This window comes from Vulpes lagopus, chromosome 3 (assembly GCF_018345385.1).
Source record: "Vulpes lagopus strain Blue_001 chromosome 3, ASM1834538v1, whole genome shotgun sequence".
In the NCBI taxonomy this organism is placed as follows: Eukaryota; Metazoa; Chordata; class Mammalia; order Carnivora; family Canidae; genus Vulpes; species Vulpes lagopus.
In genome coordinates, this window is record NC_054826.1 from 59374676 (window position 1) to 59389892 (window position 15217).

Genomic DNA, 15217 nt, shown 5'->3' on the forward strand with positions numbered 1-15217 from the left:
GGAGGTCTTGGTGTCAGGGGCTGGGGAGGAGCTGGTTCTGACTGCAGAAGGGACACCACATCCTCTGGGTCGGACAGAAGAAGATAAGGCTGAGGGAGGGCGGAGGTAGGGTTGTGGGACAGGGAACCCTAGGTGATGGTTGGGTAACCTGCTTAGAGCTTGGTGGTTGAGCAAGAAGCTGGAGCACAAGACAGGACAAGGGATGGGTGGATGGCGGGGAGGGGCATGGAGACTATGCCCTGAGGTCTCAGTGAGGCCAGAGACCCTCACTGACCTACGGGACGAAGTGACTTTCCCCAACAGCACCCTGTGGTCCTATGTGGAGGTACAGTCACTGGATTCGGGGGTGGGGGTGGGGGGCTTCGAGGGACGGGTTGCAAAGACCAGAAACTCAACATGACGCCTGAGCTGGAGGATATGATGTCTGGCCCTGGGTGGGGGCTGCCATCCAAGCAGCCCTGGGCCAGGTCCTTGTCCTTATGGACTTTGTGTTCTAGGCCCGGAGAAGGAAGTGACCCGTCTGGGAGGAGTTACTGGGGTGGGGTGGGCAGGTCCCCAGGCAGCCACAGGCCTGTATTTAGCTGGTTTGCTTTTTATGTAAAGTTAGGGGAGCATTTGGGCCTGCCTCTCCCTCCCCACCCCCTGCCCACTTCCTGCCTTTAAGGCAATGGCATTCAGACTTTTTGTTTTCAACCACAACCCACAAGTAAGAATTAATTTTACATCATGATTCAGCAGACACACAGACACAACTGCAACCAAAGTTTCACGATCCATCCCCACCCTGACCCTGTCCCTCTACAGACTGTCTTGGTGTTCTCCTTTCTTCTCATCCATTTCCTCGAGGAGTGCCCCCCCTCACCATCCCAGGGGTTTTCAGGGGTTCCTCTGCGCTATGGGGGCTCGGGGAGGTCACTCCTCTAGGAGGGGTGTCGGCTCTCACAGCAAACCCTCCTGCCCTCCTGAGGCTGGCTTAGCAGGGACCAGGATTCCACTTTTAATGTAACTTCCCCCCCTCCCCCGCCCCTTTCATCACCCTGGAGAAGCCCCATGGGCGGGGGACTTCCAGGCACTCAGTTCCCTACAGGCAGTCCCAGAGCTGCTGGAACGGCACCCCCACCCCCTCACACTTAGGAGGCCCGCACACTCTCCTGCTCTGCATTTCGGCACCCACTCCAGACACACTCCAGGGGATCTATTTTTGGGGCACCTACCAGCCCCCACTTCCTTCTTTGAACTCGCCCTCAGCCAGTCCTCGTGGAGGGAAGGCTGGGCAGCCCTATCTGTTCTGTTCCTGTGGCCAGGCCCGGAGCTGAGTGGAAGGGGGGCCGTGACCTGCTGCTGGGCTCTGCGAATCAGACTCACTTCCCCAAACTCCAATGGGAGACACAGGGACGGCAGGGAGTTTGTGTCAGGGCTGAGGCTATAAGAATAGTTGAGACAGTGGCCTGGGGGACGCCTGGGTGGCTCAGCAGTTGGGTCTTGAGATCGAGTCCTGCACTGGACTCCCCAGAGGGAGCCTGCTTCTCCCTCCGCCTGCGTCCTTGGTTCTGTGTCTCCCATGAATACATAAATGAAAAGGTCTTTTAAAAAAAAGACAGTGGCCTAGGTGGGGGCCGTGGCTACAGATGCCCACCTAAAGCACAGCTCCTCTGGGGTTTGGGATGAATAGGTTCCTGCTCCATAAACCCAGAAAACCCACAAGGGGCTTGCTCTCAGGGCCCGGCCAGCACCGCACACCCTCCCTGAGACCCCAGTGGTCCCACTGCTAGGAGTGGGGTCTATAGCAGACAGGGGTCCCACCCAAAGGTGCACTGGGTTCTGAGCATGATCCCGACTCCAGGTGCCAGGGCCTCCTCCAGGGCCTCCCACCTGACCGCTGGCTTGCTTTCTGTTTTTTTTTTTTTTTGTCTTTTTGCCGGGGGATTAGGCAGGGGTGGTGGTTTAGAAGCAGAAACAAACACCCAAACCACTCCTTAAAATTCACAAAATAGCTAATTCGCCAAACCTTCGTTTTTTGTCAATTTATTTAGAAAACAATTAACATGGGCAAATGAGATACCTCAGTGTTACAACAGAGTATAGAAATGTCTAGCAATAGTCAAATAATTTGATCTTTAAATACAAAATAACCACATGAACACCTAATATACAGGTTTCATCTGAATACATATTTATTAGATAAATATTAGAGGTTGTCACATCATCTAACTACATACAGCTTTGCAAGACTAGAAATCACAATTAGTTTTCTGACCAGTTTTAAAGTATGAAATGATTGCATTGTACATAGATGTACAAAGACGATGACGGCTTCTGTGGGAGTTACTTCAGGCTGCACTGTGGGTGTGTTTATGTGTGTACGTGTGAATCACCTGCAATCATGATATCAAAAAATTATACAAAGTATGAATTTGGTTACAATTTTCTTCTGAAATCCCCGTTTCTTTTCATTATTTCCATAGCACCCTAAAAATACACAGGTGGCAGACTAGTACACTGAAGCTAAATAGTACATGTAGGTAAAATAAAAACAAAACAGAACAAAAATTCCTTTCCACACAGGGTCAGAGTATATTACATGAGACAAATGTGTGAAGAAGAGAGACCTCACAAACGCTAACAAACAGGATCTAGTTTTTCCACGTCAAGATGGAGTTCCAAGCCTTTTTTTTTGTGTGTTTTTGTTTTGTTTTGTTCCGTAAAATAAAAACAATACACATTCCAAGGGAAATGAATGCATCTGTTAACGTGTCTCTATTTCTCATTTACATATGTACACACGTCCCTTGAGTCGCTGCTGCTGACATCATCCTGTCTAGATGGTCAGGTCGAGGGAGCAGACGTGTAGCTCTCTGGGGTGGGGGGTGTTTCGGGCTTCCGTGAGGGAGAAAGTATTAGAAGTTTCTTAAAAAATAAAATGGCTACAGGGAAACAAGATACACGGGTAAAGCTTCGAACCAAGAAGATGGGGGTGATTGCCTGTACTCGGGCCTTCCCGCCTGCCCGCTGGCGCCCTGTCCGTCTCGTGGAGTGGCAGCAGAAACGTGTCTACGGCCCGGGTGGATGCTCGTCATGGAGAAGTGGCTTGATGAGGCCTCGTTTTTGCTGAGGTTACTTATGGCTCCAAGTAGTCGTCCAAAAGGATGAGGGAAGCATCTCCCCAGAGTTCAGGACCGCCCCCAGCTCGGGGAGGCTGCGGCCACCTGAATCTGTCACCTGCCGGGGCTTGTGTCACCAGCCCCCGGACACCTGTCTGCTTCCCTCAACCCCTGGCCTGGCTCCGAGACCAGCCTGGGAGTGTACGTCCCCAGAGCACGGGCTTCAGGCACCACGGTTCGGGAAAGCTCTTTGCCCAGCTTGCTGGTGGAGGTTTGCTTGGGAGGGGCCCCAGGAAACCTGCCTCTGGTACCAAGCCCTGGCTTCCGCGGAGATGGTCGAGGGAGGTGCCCAGAGCCCGGGCTGTGGGGAGCAGATCGACCCTCTGGACTAGAAAGAAAGCTGTGGGTAGGTCGGTGAGCAGAGTGGGGACACCCGGTAAGAACCAGAATGGACCCCTAGGCCTTTCTGGGAAAAAGTAGCACAGCAGGAAGCAGGAACTTCTAAGGAAGGCATTTGTAAGTCTGAACATTCCCAGATGGCCTAACGCGGAGTGTGGCCACCTGCCAGGGCTCTCGGCCACCGGGCAAGGACGGCCACGTGCTACCTGGCATCGTCTAGTCCCCACCAGCCGACCGGGGATGGCTCTGAACGGTGGGCGGCCTGATCGAACTCACGGTACAGCCACCCACGTACTTTGTCCCTTCATCTGTACAAATAGCCCTGGTTGCTTTTTTGTTTTTGTTTGTTGTTTTTTAAAAAAAAGGACTCGGTCTTTGTCGTTGAGTCAAGGTATTTTAAAAACACCAGCAAAGGCTATAACCAGGTCGTGAAAATGTTGAATATTATCAAAGACGATACTAAAATATTCACAAAGATATTTACAAAAGCAATTCTTAAAATAATCGATTTGCATACTGAACACCACGCTGTTTGAAAAAACCTCGACAACGGGACAAAGGAAAGAAGGGCCGGGGACCATGGCAGCTTTCCTACAGAAAACCTCGCGCCGGCTGTCTGGTACAGCGCCTGGAAACCAACAGCTGGGGCCACCGCGCGGGTCAGATCCAGGGGAGTGCTGGGGACCACCCGCCGCAGGGGGTGGACGGGCAGATGGAGAACGCGGGACAGCGGATGGGAAGCGGGGGGGCCCCAGGCAGCAGCAGGGAGGGGCGCAATGAATTCACAGACGTGACCCAAGTGATCCGCGGGCCCAGCAGCATCACAGGCCATGCGGCTTAGGTGGGGGTGGGAGTGGGGCGGGGGCACAGAGGACACCCCCACCAAACAAAACGGACGCCCGAACAAGCTACCCGGGAGACTCCGAGAGCAGGAAGCCGGATGGAGCGAAGCAGTGGAGGGAAACCAGAGGCTGCTTCTGCTCGAGCGAGCAGGAGTGTGGGCAGCTTTGCAAGGCGGAGGGATGGGGTGGGGGTGGGAGGGGGGCACAGCCGGGGGCAGTGCAGAGACACCACGTGAGGCTGGCGAGCACATTCTGGCACATTCCGGGGCACAGGGGCCCACAAGACACCCGCGGGCGCCCTGGGGTTCCTGCTGCCCGCACCCCCCACCCCCTCGCCCCTCTGCTGGTGCGCCCCTGGCCGTCAGGGTGAGCGAAGGAGAACGGGGCCCAAGGGTGCGGGTGTCCCCTAACAGTCTGGGAGCGGTGGGTGGGGGCAGGAGGAAGGACATGGGACGCACGGAGAGAAATGGGTTGCTCGCCATCCAAATCCACCTGGCCCTTCCCTTAGATGACCGAGGAGCTGATTCGTCGTGACAAGCCGGGGAGGCTGGGAGCAACAGGAGTCGCCGGTCCTCTCGGCCCCCCTGGTCCCTGCCCCCCGCAGCGGGGGCATGAGGATTCCCGGGGCGCGCTCTCTGCTCACTCGGCCCGCCGCCCCCCGCCCTGAGTCCAGGGGTCGTGGGGCCCGCTGCGCCGTCCTGGCCCCGAGGGGGCCCTGACCCCCTTCCCCACCAGCCCCAAGCCGAATGGCACACCCTCTCTCAAACACAGCGTCTTGTCCTGTTCGTCTGCTTTCTGAGAGAGCGCGTTGACAGGGTCTCTTGGCTTAGAAGTCAGGGGTCAAAGCGCTGACCTTGCCCCCGGGAGAGTTCTCTTTCCCAGAGGTTTGTGCTTTTCTGTGGGTGGTGGTGGTGGTGGTAGTGGTGGTGGTGGTGGCTGGGCTGCTCTCACTGCCGCCAACTGTCACTGTTCCTCCAAGGCTCGGGGGGCCTGCCTGGGTGTCGGGGTGCCCCTCTCTCAGGCTCACAGTCACTTGAAGGAGGCTCTGGGCCGGGAAGCAGGGAGGCAGGGTTACAGTTTAGAAACCGGAAGAACCTCAGGGGGCACTGGAGGGTCGTTTGGAATCAGCACACACAGAGGGACCGGGAAGCCTTCGTCCGCGTGCGCCCCTGAATCTCTCGCCGAGCCGGTTCCCCACCGCGAGGGGCGTCTTCAGGGCCTCTGCTCCGGGCACGGGCACCAGACCCACAGCGCCTTCACCCTGCACCCTCCCGCCCCTCCGCTCTGAGAAGGCCGCAGTAGGGGCGGTCGGAGGGCATGGGCTCCCAGTGGCAAAGTGTGTGTGGGGCAGACGGGGAAGGAGGCAGAGTGGGGAGGGATGGCCCCAGTGGAGGGGTGGGCTTCAGTTGTTCTCAAAGAGAGACAGGAGGTCATCGTTACTATTGCTCGGCAGGTCAGGGGGATCCAGGTACGAGAGGAGCTCATCGGGATTTGTGAGTTCTGGAAGGAGCTGGAAAAGAAGTACAGAAGCCCAGATGAGGTGTCAGTTGAGGGGCTGGGGCGGCCCAGGGCGAGGACTGCGGGGGCACGTGGCCTCTACCTGCTTCCCAGGGTCCTGGCCGCACAGGGGACACTAACCGTGCCGGCTGTCCTCAAAGGCACCCAGGCCACTATGCCAGTCTGAGGCACCCCCGTGCTTACTTGCAGCGTGGGAGAGGGGGACCCTCGGCCCACCAGCTAGGAAGGCTCATGGAAGGTCAAGGGGCTTTCTCTTGATCCCAGTGTTTCTCTGGCCCCAAGACCCTGCCAAGAGGAAGTGGGGGGGTGTCCCACAGGCCTCCCAGTGGAAACCACGTGGCTTTGCATGTGAGGCCGGGTGGTCCTTGTGGCTCTTGCCACCCTGGACCTCCCCTCAAGAGCTCACTGCTCCCTGGTGAGCCTATGACTGGAGGGCCACACAGCAGGATCCTCCCCTGCGGCCCCTGCGCCCCGGCTGCACGCCATCTTGCCCTCCGCTGCGAGGTCCCCAAGGTCTTTTTGTCACACGGAGGATCCTCATGCACCCGAAAGCGCTCCCACTGGCCTGGTCTGGGGAGCAGAGCCAGGTGAGAATCCCAGATGGCCGCACCACTGAATAAACCCCATTCACCAGAAAGACGGATACCGCCCGGTTGAGGGGGGACGGTGGGGCTGGGGCAGGCCTCGGCTCTGGGAATCGATAGCCGAGGGGCGTGGGGCGGCAGGGACAAGTGCCGCCTCCCTTCCTGGCCAACCCTAGCCAGCTGCACAGCCCCCCGTTACATGGGGCCTCCTCCCAGCCCGCTTCCCAGACCACATTCAGGTCCCCGGGGTTGGGGCGGGGGGGGACACACCCCTGAATCTCCATCACCCGCTGCTGCCCCGGTAACCCTGGCACGACCCGAGGCTGGTCCTACTGTCACCCCACACGGGGGCCTTTCTCAGAGTGAGCGATGGAGCGAGCAGAAGCACAGGACATGGACAACGCACAGACAGGAAACTGGACAGACATACAGCAGCAAGACAGACAGAAGGACCCTGTGACTCCAGCCCCTCCCCTGCCTCAGGCCGGAGTGTGGCAGACGCTGAGATGGCAAAGCTTGATGTTGGGGGACGGGGGTGGGGTCAGAAGAAGGGCAGGGGTCTCCCTGTGCTTCCTCCAGAACCCTGCCCCGGGGTGGGGGGGACTCTGTGAGGGCCTGGGGGGACGGAGGAAGGTGCAGGACTGTGTCGGAGGGGACCAGAGGGCAGGCGCCGGCAAGGTCAGGGAAAGGATGCTGGGACCCTCGGGGAGGCTTCCCCGTTGCAGGGTTCCCTGGTCCTGGAGCCAGGGGAGGCAGGCTGGCTAGGCCCACCCACCACCCACCCACCCCCTCCACCCTGGGCCTTGAGCCCTCGACACCCACCCCTGCTCTCGGGCAGGTCCCGGCACCAGGCCTCGCCCCAGGCCAAGGCCGGCGGTGACCCCAACTTACATCCAGCGAAGGCTCCGGCATGTCGGATGCTCCCTGCGCTCCGGCCTGACCCTCTAAGGCTGAGGAGGGGTTAAAGGTCAGGTCACTGTGTGGATGGTTGCTGGGAGCGGCCTGTGGCGGTTGCCGGGGAGGCTGGGAAGGAGGAGGAGGAGCCCCACTGTGATGTAATGGAGGCCCTGACTGGCTGCTGGGGTGTGGGACGTGCAAACCTTGTTGTATGGAGGGATGGGGCTGGTCAGAACTGCCAGCGTGTGGCATCTGTGGAGGAGGAGAGAGCAGGAGAAAAGAAATGTGAGGTGACGAGGTACAGCGACGAGATGCCTGGAGAAATGAAAACCAAACAAAAACCAGAAAAATAACAAACCCCCAAAACAAAGCCACCCCCTCACGAAGCTCGATGCTTGTTGTTGCTGTTGCTTTGCAGAGAAACAAACAAACAAAAAAGTCCTCCCCCAAAACTGCAGGTCACGGGGGGCTGTGGAGAGGGAGGCCCCGCGGGCCCGGGAGGGGGCGGCCAGGGCTGGGACGCGGGCCGGCAGAGTGGGGCCGGGCCCCGCCAGCCCTCCGCCTCTGCACCCGGACCCCGGCACCACAACGAACAGCAAGGGCAGGATGGAGAAGCGAAATGGGCATGTTTCCAGGGAGCGGGAGGCGGGAGGGTGCTGCTGGCGGCGTGGTGCAGGCCCCCGGGGCCAGGGCAGCGGGGAGCAGACACGGACAGACAACACGGGCAGGCGTGCAGCTCGGGACGCTCGGCCCCCCGCGGGCCGCTCGAGGGCGACGCTGGACACGGAGGGGCCTCCTGGGGCCCCAGGCGGTGGCGGTGGCGGCCGGCACCTCGGGACAAGCCCCGGCCGCCTGGGGTGGGGTGCAAATGGAGCCGAGTCAGAGGGGCAGAGCAGGGGCTTCGCCGCATTGCCAGAGCCTTCCTGTTGGGCATCCACCCAGGCGGCAACAAGCCGAATCCCTGGGGGCCAGGGGCTGAGGAAGGCAGGCCCGTCCATCCCCGCCCAGGCGTGAGGGATCATCCGGGGGTTGGCCAGGTTGGTGGGGGTGCTTGCTGGCTCTGGGGCAGGTAGCACTTCCCGGACAGATAAATTAGACGCACGGAAACCTTGGGGCTGTAGCTGGGCAGGGGGCCATGCGGTGGGTGACATTTACACCTCCCCACGGGTCTGTGCGCTGCCCCAAGCAGCCTCCTGCCAGAGCTCAGATCTGGGGGCACAAGCCCACACCCTTGCCCCCCAGCCAGCACCCCGACAGGTCCCCCAGCCCCACTCGCACTGTTCTAGTCAAGGGGAGACCGGCTAGCCAGGCCCTAGTGAGCAGAGGTCTCCCAGGTCTCTCTTACCTTCCCACCCGCCCCATCTTCCAGGCCACACAGACATTTTGTCTCCCTTTGTGGGTTTGGAGGCAGCAGCTTCATCTCCAGACCCTAGTTCCTCTTCCTGTTCCTGCTGAAGCTGCTCCCAGGCCTTGGGGTGCTCAATTTGACTAGTCCCAGGCCTTGCGGCGGCCCCCGCCCCTCCCGAGACCTGATTGCATGTGGGACTGTGTGAGGGATGTGCACGACATAAGACGGACGCACAGAGGCAGGAAGGATGGCCCCACACCTATGCCTGTGGGTTCCCCACCGTGCCCATTCTGGGGGACAGGGAGCGGCCCCACCCTCCCGGAGTAGCCCAGCCCAGGACAGTCGGCTCCCGGATCTGCTGACACAGCTGTCCTCCTCGGCCCTGACAACTTGCTAGAATGTCCCAGGGCCCTGAGGGGCCAGGTGCTCTATGAGGCCTGCAGGTACACCTGCCAACCTGCCACCTCGCCTGCAAGAGAGAGTCCTTTGGCAAACCCACGCCTGACTAGAGCCTTTGTGGCAGAGCCTGCACGTGGGGGCATCCTTCCTGGGGGGTGGGGGGTTGCTCAACCAGGGCCAGGCTGCTCTGCTGTAGGGCAGCTTATCTGTGACTGCACCACCCCTCACGCACAGCTGTCCTTCTGGGTCCAGCTGCCATCTAGCGGAAGCCCAGAAATGGGGGAGGACAGTGCCTAACTGAGGAGCCTCCTGGGGGTGCTGTGAAGTCAACTCAAGGGCTTTGGTCCCGGGACGCCTGGGTGGCTCAGTGGTTGAGCATCTGCCTTTGGCTCAGGGTGTGGTCCTGGGGGTCCTGGCATCAAGCCCCATATCGGGTCCACTGCAGGGAGCCTGCTTTGCCCTCTGCCTGTGTCTCTGCCTCTCGAATGGATAGATAGATAGATAGATAGATAGATAGATAGATAGATAGATAGACAGATAGATAGATAGACAGATAGATAGATCTAAAGAAAAAAAAGGGGTGGTGGTGCTTAGGTCCCTCTGCAAAGACCAGACCCCAGGTGGCAGGGCTAAGAAGGCAAGAGGAAGTCCTGTTGGACCCAGAAGGACGTGGCATCCTGTTGCCATTTGCTGGAGTTGAGAACCGTGAGCCAGGGTGTGTGATGTGTGAGGGGTGTGATCTGGGTGGCTCCGGGGCCAGGAATGCTGAGAAAGGGGGAGCTAGGAGAGAGGCCCCCAGAAGTCAGAAAGCAACTTGTAAAACTGTGTCTGGAGCCCCCACGGCGGCTCTGCGTGGCGTGGCATTCCGGGGTTCCACAGGGAAGTCGCTACACCGCCCCCCACCCAGAAGCCTTCCAGTTAACAGTCACTCCTGCTCTGGCCCACACGTCGGCTACGGGCAGAGCCAACTCCGTGCGGACCACAACACAACCCAGAGGCCCTCCTCCCAGGCCACACGGTGGAAATGGGAGGGCCTGGAGCCTCATGCTCTGTGTAGGCCGGCCCACCCTGCCCGGCCCTCCGGGACTGCTCCGTCCTCCTCAGGGGAGACACCGGGGACACACAGGGCTCAAGTCAGGCCTCAGGTCTCCCCAAACCCCAACTCCCTCCATCCGAGTCCCACCAGAACTTCTGCTCCATTGACACAAGCAAGGGCTGTGTCTGTGCTGCTCACAGTGGGTACACGGGCTGGCCCGGAGCAGAGGCCCCGGAAATGTCCGCTAAGTTGAAGGAAACTGTGCAGTGCTCACGAGATGAGGCCCCGGGGCGGATGGCCGGGCCTCCTACCACGGGGGTGTGTGTGTCACACTGTGACATGGGACGAGAAGTGAATATTCTCAGGCTATGCAGAATTGCCAGCAAGAGGTAGGGGTACCCTAAAGATTCAGAGCCCTGGGGAGCAAGGGCCTGGGTCTGAGACAAAATCCTAGATGGCTGGGGCTCCAGAAAGCCAGCAGGAGAGTGTAAGTCAGAGAGAGGGGCTGCGGGGGGTGCTGGGTGCACGTGGGAGGTGGGCCTGTGCACACGCAGCGTGTGCAGATGGGAGCCTGCAGCTCCCCCCACCTGAGAATCCAGTGTCCTGTGTGAAAACAGCCAAGTCTGAGGATGCCCATGGGGCGTGACACCCAGCCTGGGTCAGGCCTCTCCCTCCCCCTGAGCCCCCAGACCCAGTTCTCAGTCCTCCCCCTTTGCCCAGGAGGGAACCAGGCGAACACCGGCAAGGTCCTCGGGGAGCCCTCTGCTCCCATCAGCCCCACACAGAGGATGGGGGCGGAGGGGACGGGGCAGGGTTGGGGGGTCAGGCCGGGGAAGAGGTACTCACAGTTTCCTGCATGGGGTGACTGAGGGGTTTCTCGAGGGCGGCCATGTTGTTGGGCATGTCCGGAGGGTGGGAGAGCTGGGGGGGCCCGTGCATGAAGTCATTCATGGACGTCCCGCCAGGGTTTCCATGGGGGAAGTCAAAGTTGCCATGGCCCTGGTAGTTGTTGCCTGGGGAGGGGACAAACGGCAGCGGGGCAGCGTCACCCAGAGGGAAAGACGGCCATGGCAGGGCGGGGTGGGGGGCGGTGTAGACGTTAAGATCTAGGTCTTGCCCTGGAGTCGGCCTCAGTCCTCCAGCCTGTACAACAGGATGGCGGTGCAGCCCCTGGTGGGGCCTGGCACCAAGGAGCCGCTTTAGAGTTATGAGGGGGTGCAGGATTTGAGCAAGGGGTGAGCCAGGGCGGCGGCAGGGGAGGGGAGCGCGAGGCCCAAGTCTCTGAGCCCCACTCCCCAGGACCTGTCTCCCCACTGCCCCCATGTGGTTGCACCTCGTCAGTGGGAAGACCCCAGCCCACGCTGGGAATTTGGGATCTGCTAAGTCTGCAAAGAAAGATGCATCAGACTCGAGATGACGCCATTAGACGACGCCATTAGACGTCAGCCATCTGGCTTCCCTGCCACAGCTCCCCACGCCACATGGCTGGAGCAAGGAATCAGAGGAGCTGCATGAGGGAAACCTGGGGCCCTCTGCATACTGCGGGATTCCGCTCTATGGGTTAACCCCGCTGGGCCTCTAATCATCCGGCTCCTGGGAGGCGCTGCCATCCGCTGTGTTGAAGGGGGCTGGGGACTTTTAGGAACTCAGGGCAGTACGGGATAGCTGGTCTGTGCAATAGGGAGTGTGAGAGGCAGCGATGGTGACCTCGGTGCCCAAAGACTCTGCTAGAAGGATGACAGTGTTGCAGAGACAGCGACAATATAGATGTCACAGAGAAACGTGGGAGGGAGGGGGAAGGACCAAGAACTCTAGGTGCGACTGCTCCGTTAGTGGCCCCAGCCAAGCACACTCCAAGGAAGTCAAGGAGCTGGCCCCTGGTGCTCAAAGAGGCGGGCAGGGCAGGGTGGGAGAGGCAGGAGGTTGGCTCACAGGGCAGCTCCTCACCAGGCCTTCCCAGCTGGGTGCTGACCCACAGGTCTGGATGGAACCCGGTAGCAAAGGAGAGGAGGAGGGTGCTGAATGGGCCAGTGTACCCCCAAGTCCAGTGACACGGGTTGTATTTTGGGGGGTGAGTGTTACCACGACCCACCCTGCACCACCCTCCTACATGAGCCCAGAAATCCTGGGCCCGTGCTGGGCCTCCCGTCTCCCTCCTTGTCCAGCATCACCCACCTTGGTTGCTGTAGTCGTTGGAGCTGGTGCCCCCCGGTGGAGGCGGGAGTGGGTAGGGGGACGGGCCGGGGCCCAGGGCTGCGATCATTTCCATGACATTGGGCATGATCATCTGGCTGGGACTCATGGTCTTGAACCGCTTGGAGGGGATGCCATCCGGGTCATCTTTAATGTGCAGGTCTGACTTGATGGGGACTGGCCGCCAGCTGCACGTGGGGTCAATGGTGACCTCTTCAAACTCGGAGCTGGGGGAAGTAAGGGGGCAGCACTGAGGTCCCGGGACATGAGAGCCTCCACTCAGACAGACACTGAGGTGTCCCTGCCCAGGGCCCCCGTCCCCATTCTTGCCACGCTCTGCATAGGACAGAGGTGTCAGGAATTTTGACAGGGAGACTAAGGTGAGGAAGAGCACGCAGCTGGGCAGCTGGCCCCAAGTCCTCCCACCCAGGGAGCAGCTGTCCAGGGCACTGTCTTGCTCTGGCTGGGTCTGGTCCTTTCTGGAAAGTTCATCGGCCCCCAGGTAGAGTCACAGAGTGACAGCTCTGCCAGCCTGGGGGTACATCCCCATGTCCACTACCCTTTCCCCACATTTCCGTCACTGGGTGGCGGTAAGGGAGCACTTACTGTTGGATGGCGTTCAGGATGCCCCACATGTACTGATCCACCTCCAGGCCCTCAAGCAGAGCGGTTTTACTGGAAAAAAAAGGGAGGCAGTGCTTGGCCTTTGCTCTTGGACCCTAGAGACTAGAGGCACAACCCAGCCCTCCCCACAGGGTCAAAGGGCCTCTGCCTCTGCTGCTGGTTCCTTCTGCAGGAGTGACAGGAGAAGGCTGGCTCATGACAGTTGGGTGACAGCCCCGGTGTCCAAGCTCCTCTGCAAGGTCTGGGTTCTCCGTTGGGCTTTCAGGGCAGGGGCTGGTGGCTGGACCCCCCAGAGGCTAGGTGGGGAAGCTCCCGCCAGGGTGGGTGTGACTCACTTGCACACAGGACACCTCCAGGTCCCTCTCTCGCAATTCAGCTGCAGGTACGACTCCAGGTCAAAGCACTGCAGAGGCCAGGAGACAAGCAGACAGACACGCAGGTGAGAAGATGCAGAGATGCTAGTGTTGCTGCCTCTGGGACCCTTAGGAAGCTCTCCCAGCGGGGTCGGAGAGACTGGGGCTGGGGTGTCATGCGTGGCCATCATGTGGCCTCTCTGCTGCTCACGTGGCCAATCAGCCACACCGAGTCCCTGCACGTGTTGCTCCTCATACCTTCCGTGTGCCCCATGGCCCTCGCCTGTGTCCTCCGAGGAGGCTTTCCGGCTGGCCCAACAGTGCCCGTCACAGACCCTGACATACAAGGGCCTGTCTCCCTAAGGCCGGGGCAGCATGGACTCCAGCCTCCCCGTCAGCCCTGCCCTAACCCCGAGAACACATCCAGGCCACTTCGTCAACGTGTGTCAGACAAACAGGGAGCCCAGAGTCTTTGTACCCACACGGCTCTCCCAGAGGGAGGCTCCTGCCCCATCACGAAGCGCCCCGGTGGCTGAGCGTTTGCCTGGCCTGGTCCCCCCACCCGCCTCTAGAGGAAAGCCTTCCTTCCTGTCTCCTGGGATTCCTTCCTGAGCTGCCCCTGTCCAGGAACTCCACCTACCAAAGTGACCCACATTTGCACACTGCTCTCCTGGAGCAACCCAGACCGTGACGGTCACTCACTCCCTGGCCACTTCCCAGCACCTGCTTGGGGCAAGGTCCCAGGACACAGCAGAGGTCGGGCACACATACCCCTACTCTCAGACTCCAAACCAGCTGTGGCCGAACTTCCAGCCACTGACACCTGGCAGGATGGGGGCGGTCTACATTGGTTCTGTGGGCTGCCTGGGAACCCAAGCTGGGGCGTACGGAGAAGATGCTCCAAGGACAAAGGATTCATTCACGATGAGGGGACATGATGAGCTGCTGCTGGCCATGGCGTGCTCTGGGGGTCAGAGCCCGGCCCCTCGGCCCCTCTGCCTGCCCCTTGCCATCCCCGCTGGACACCAGCCATCCAGCACCCCTGGACCCGCACCTGCTGGGACCACTCACCTGGACGTGCTTGCAGTCATGGCCTCGGGCAGGCAGCTGGATACGTCGGAACGTTATGGGGCACTTCAGGGACACCTTAATGGCCGTCTGCTCCACGCCGTCCTCCCCATTGAGGGTCGTGTTGCCCGACGAGGCAGCCACGCTGCTGAAATTCCGCTTGACTGTGGGGTGGGAGGCGGGGGTGGATGTGGAGCACTAGGGCCCTCCCGCACCCGTGGTCCTCCCAGCTGCGGCTCACCCACACGCTGCTTCTGCTTCTCCACCGTCCCGAGGACACTGGGCAGCCCCGGGAGTAAGGAGAGCAGCTGGGCCCAAACGAAGGGGAGCCTGGCTGTCCGGGTGCCCTGGGCCCCCACGTGTGAGGTGCGGGATGCACGTGTTCCTAGAGGTCACCGTGTCAGCTTCCCAGTCGGTGGCCCGGGCCCTGCCCTCACTGGGAAGGGGCACTTTCTACAGCACCTGCAGAAGCCCGGGCTGGCACTTCCCCCTGATTTTCTGGGTCAGTGGAGAGCCCCTCAGGTGCTTTCGCACTTTCCTCTGCAAAGGCGGAGATGGGGAGGGACAGGTGCCCGGCAGGAGCTGAGGGCTCAAGAGGCCATGTGAGGCAGCACAAAGGGAGGAGCAGCCGTGCACCTGCGTAGTGTCCCTCGCCCACCACCTGCATGTTCCCTCCAAGAGTGGACTCTGAGCCAAGCCCCTGTTCCAGTTTAGCTATGAGCTGCTGAGGTGGGAGGGCCAGTCGGGAATCCACCCCTGGGCCTCCCTCCTGGGGCAGATCCCCTCTGTGCAGCTCCTAGAAGTGATCCTCTAGGTGATCGCCTCCTCCAGGAAGCTAGCCTGGCCTGTCCATAC

The 15217-nt window shown here is 60.3% G+C and overlaps 1 protein-coding gene across 10 annotated transcripts in view; it reads right to left on the reverse strand.

The window, feature by feature from the left end:
• Positions 1-2150: 2150 nt before the first annotated feature.
• ZMIZ1 (zinc finger MIZ-type containing 1) overlaps positions 2151-15217 on the reverse strand; it is a 230984-nt gene continuing 217917 nt past the window's right edge. For 9 of the 10 annotated variants that reach the window (XM_041748268.1, XM_041748269.1, XM_041748266.1 and 6 more), the window contains 7 exons: positions 14366-14526; positions 13277-13344; positions 12924-12992; positions 12300-12544; positions 10971-11137; positions 7336-7593; positions 2151-5852 (listed from right to left, as the gene is read on the reverse strand). In XM_041748268.1, coding sequence (XP_041604202.1) covers positions 5745-5852; positions 7336-7593; positions 10971-11137; positions 12300-12544; positions 12924-12992; positions 13277-13344; positions 14366-14526 — 1076 coding nt within the window. In that variant the 3' untranslated portion in view covers positions 2151-5744. The remainder of the gene's footprint in view (positions 5853-7335; positions 7594-10970; positions 11138-12299; positions 12545-12923; positions 12993-13276; positions 13345-14365; positions 14527-15217) is intronic. The other variant, XM_041748270.1, reaches the window with a different exon arrangement.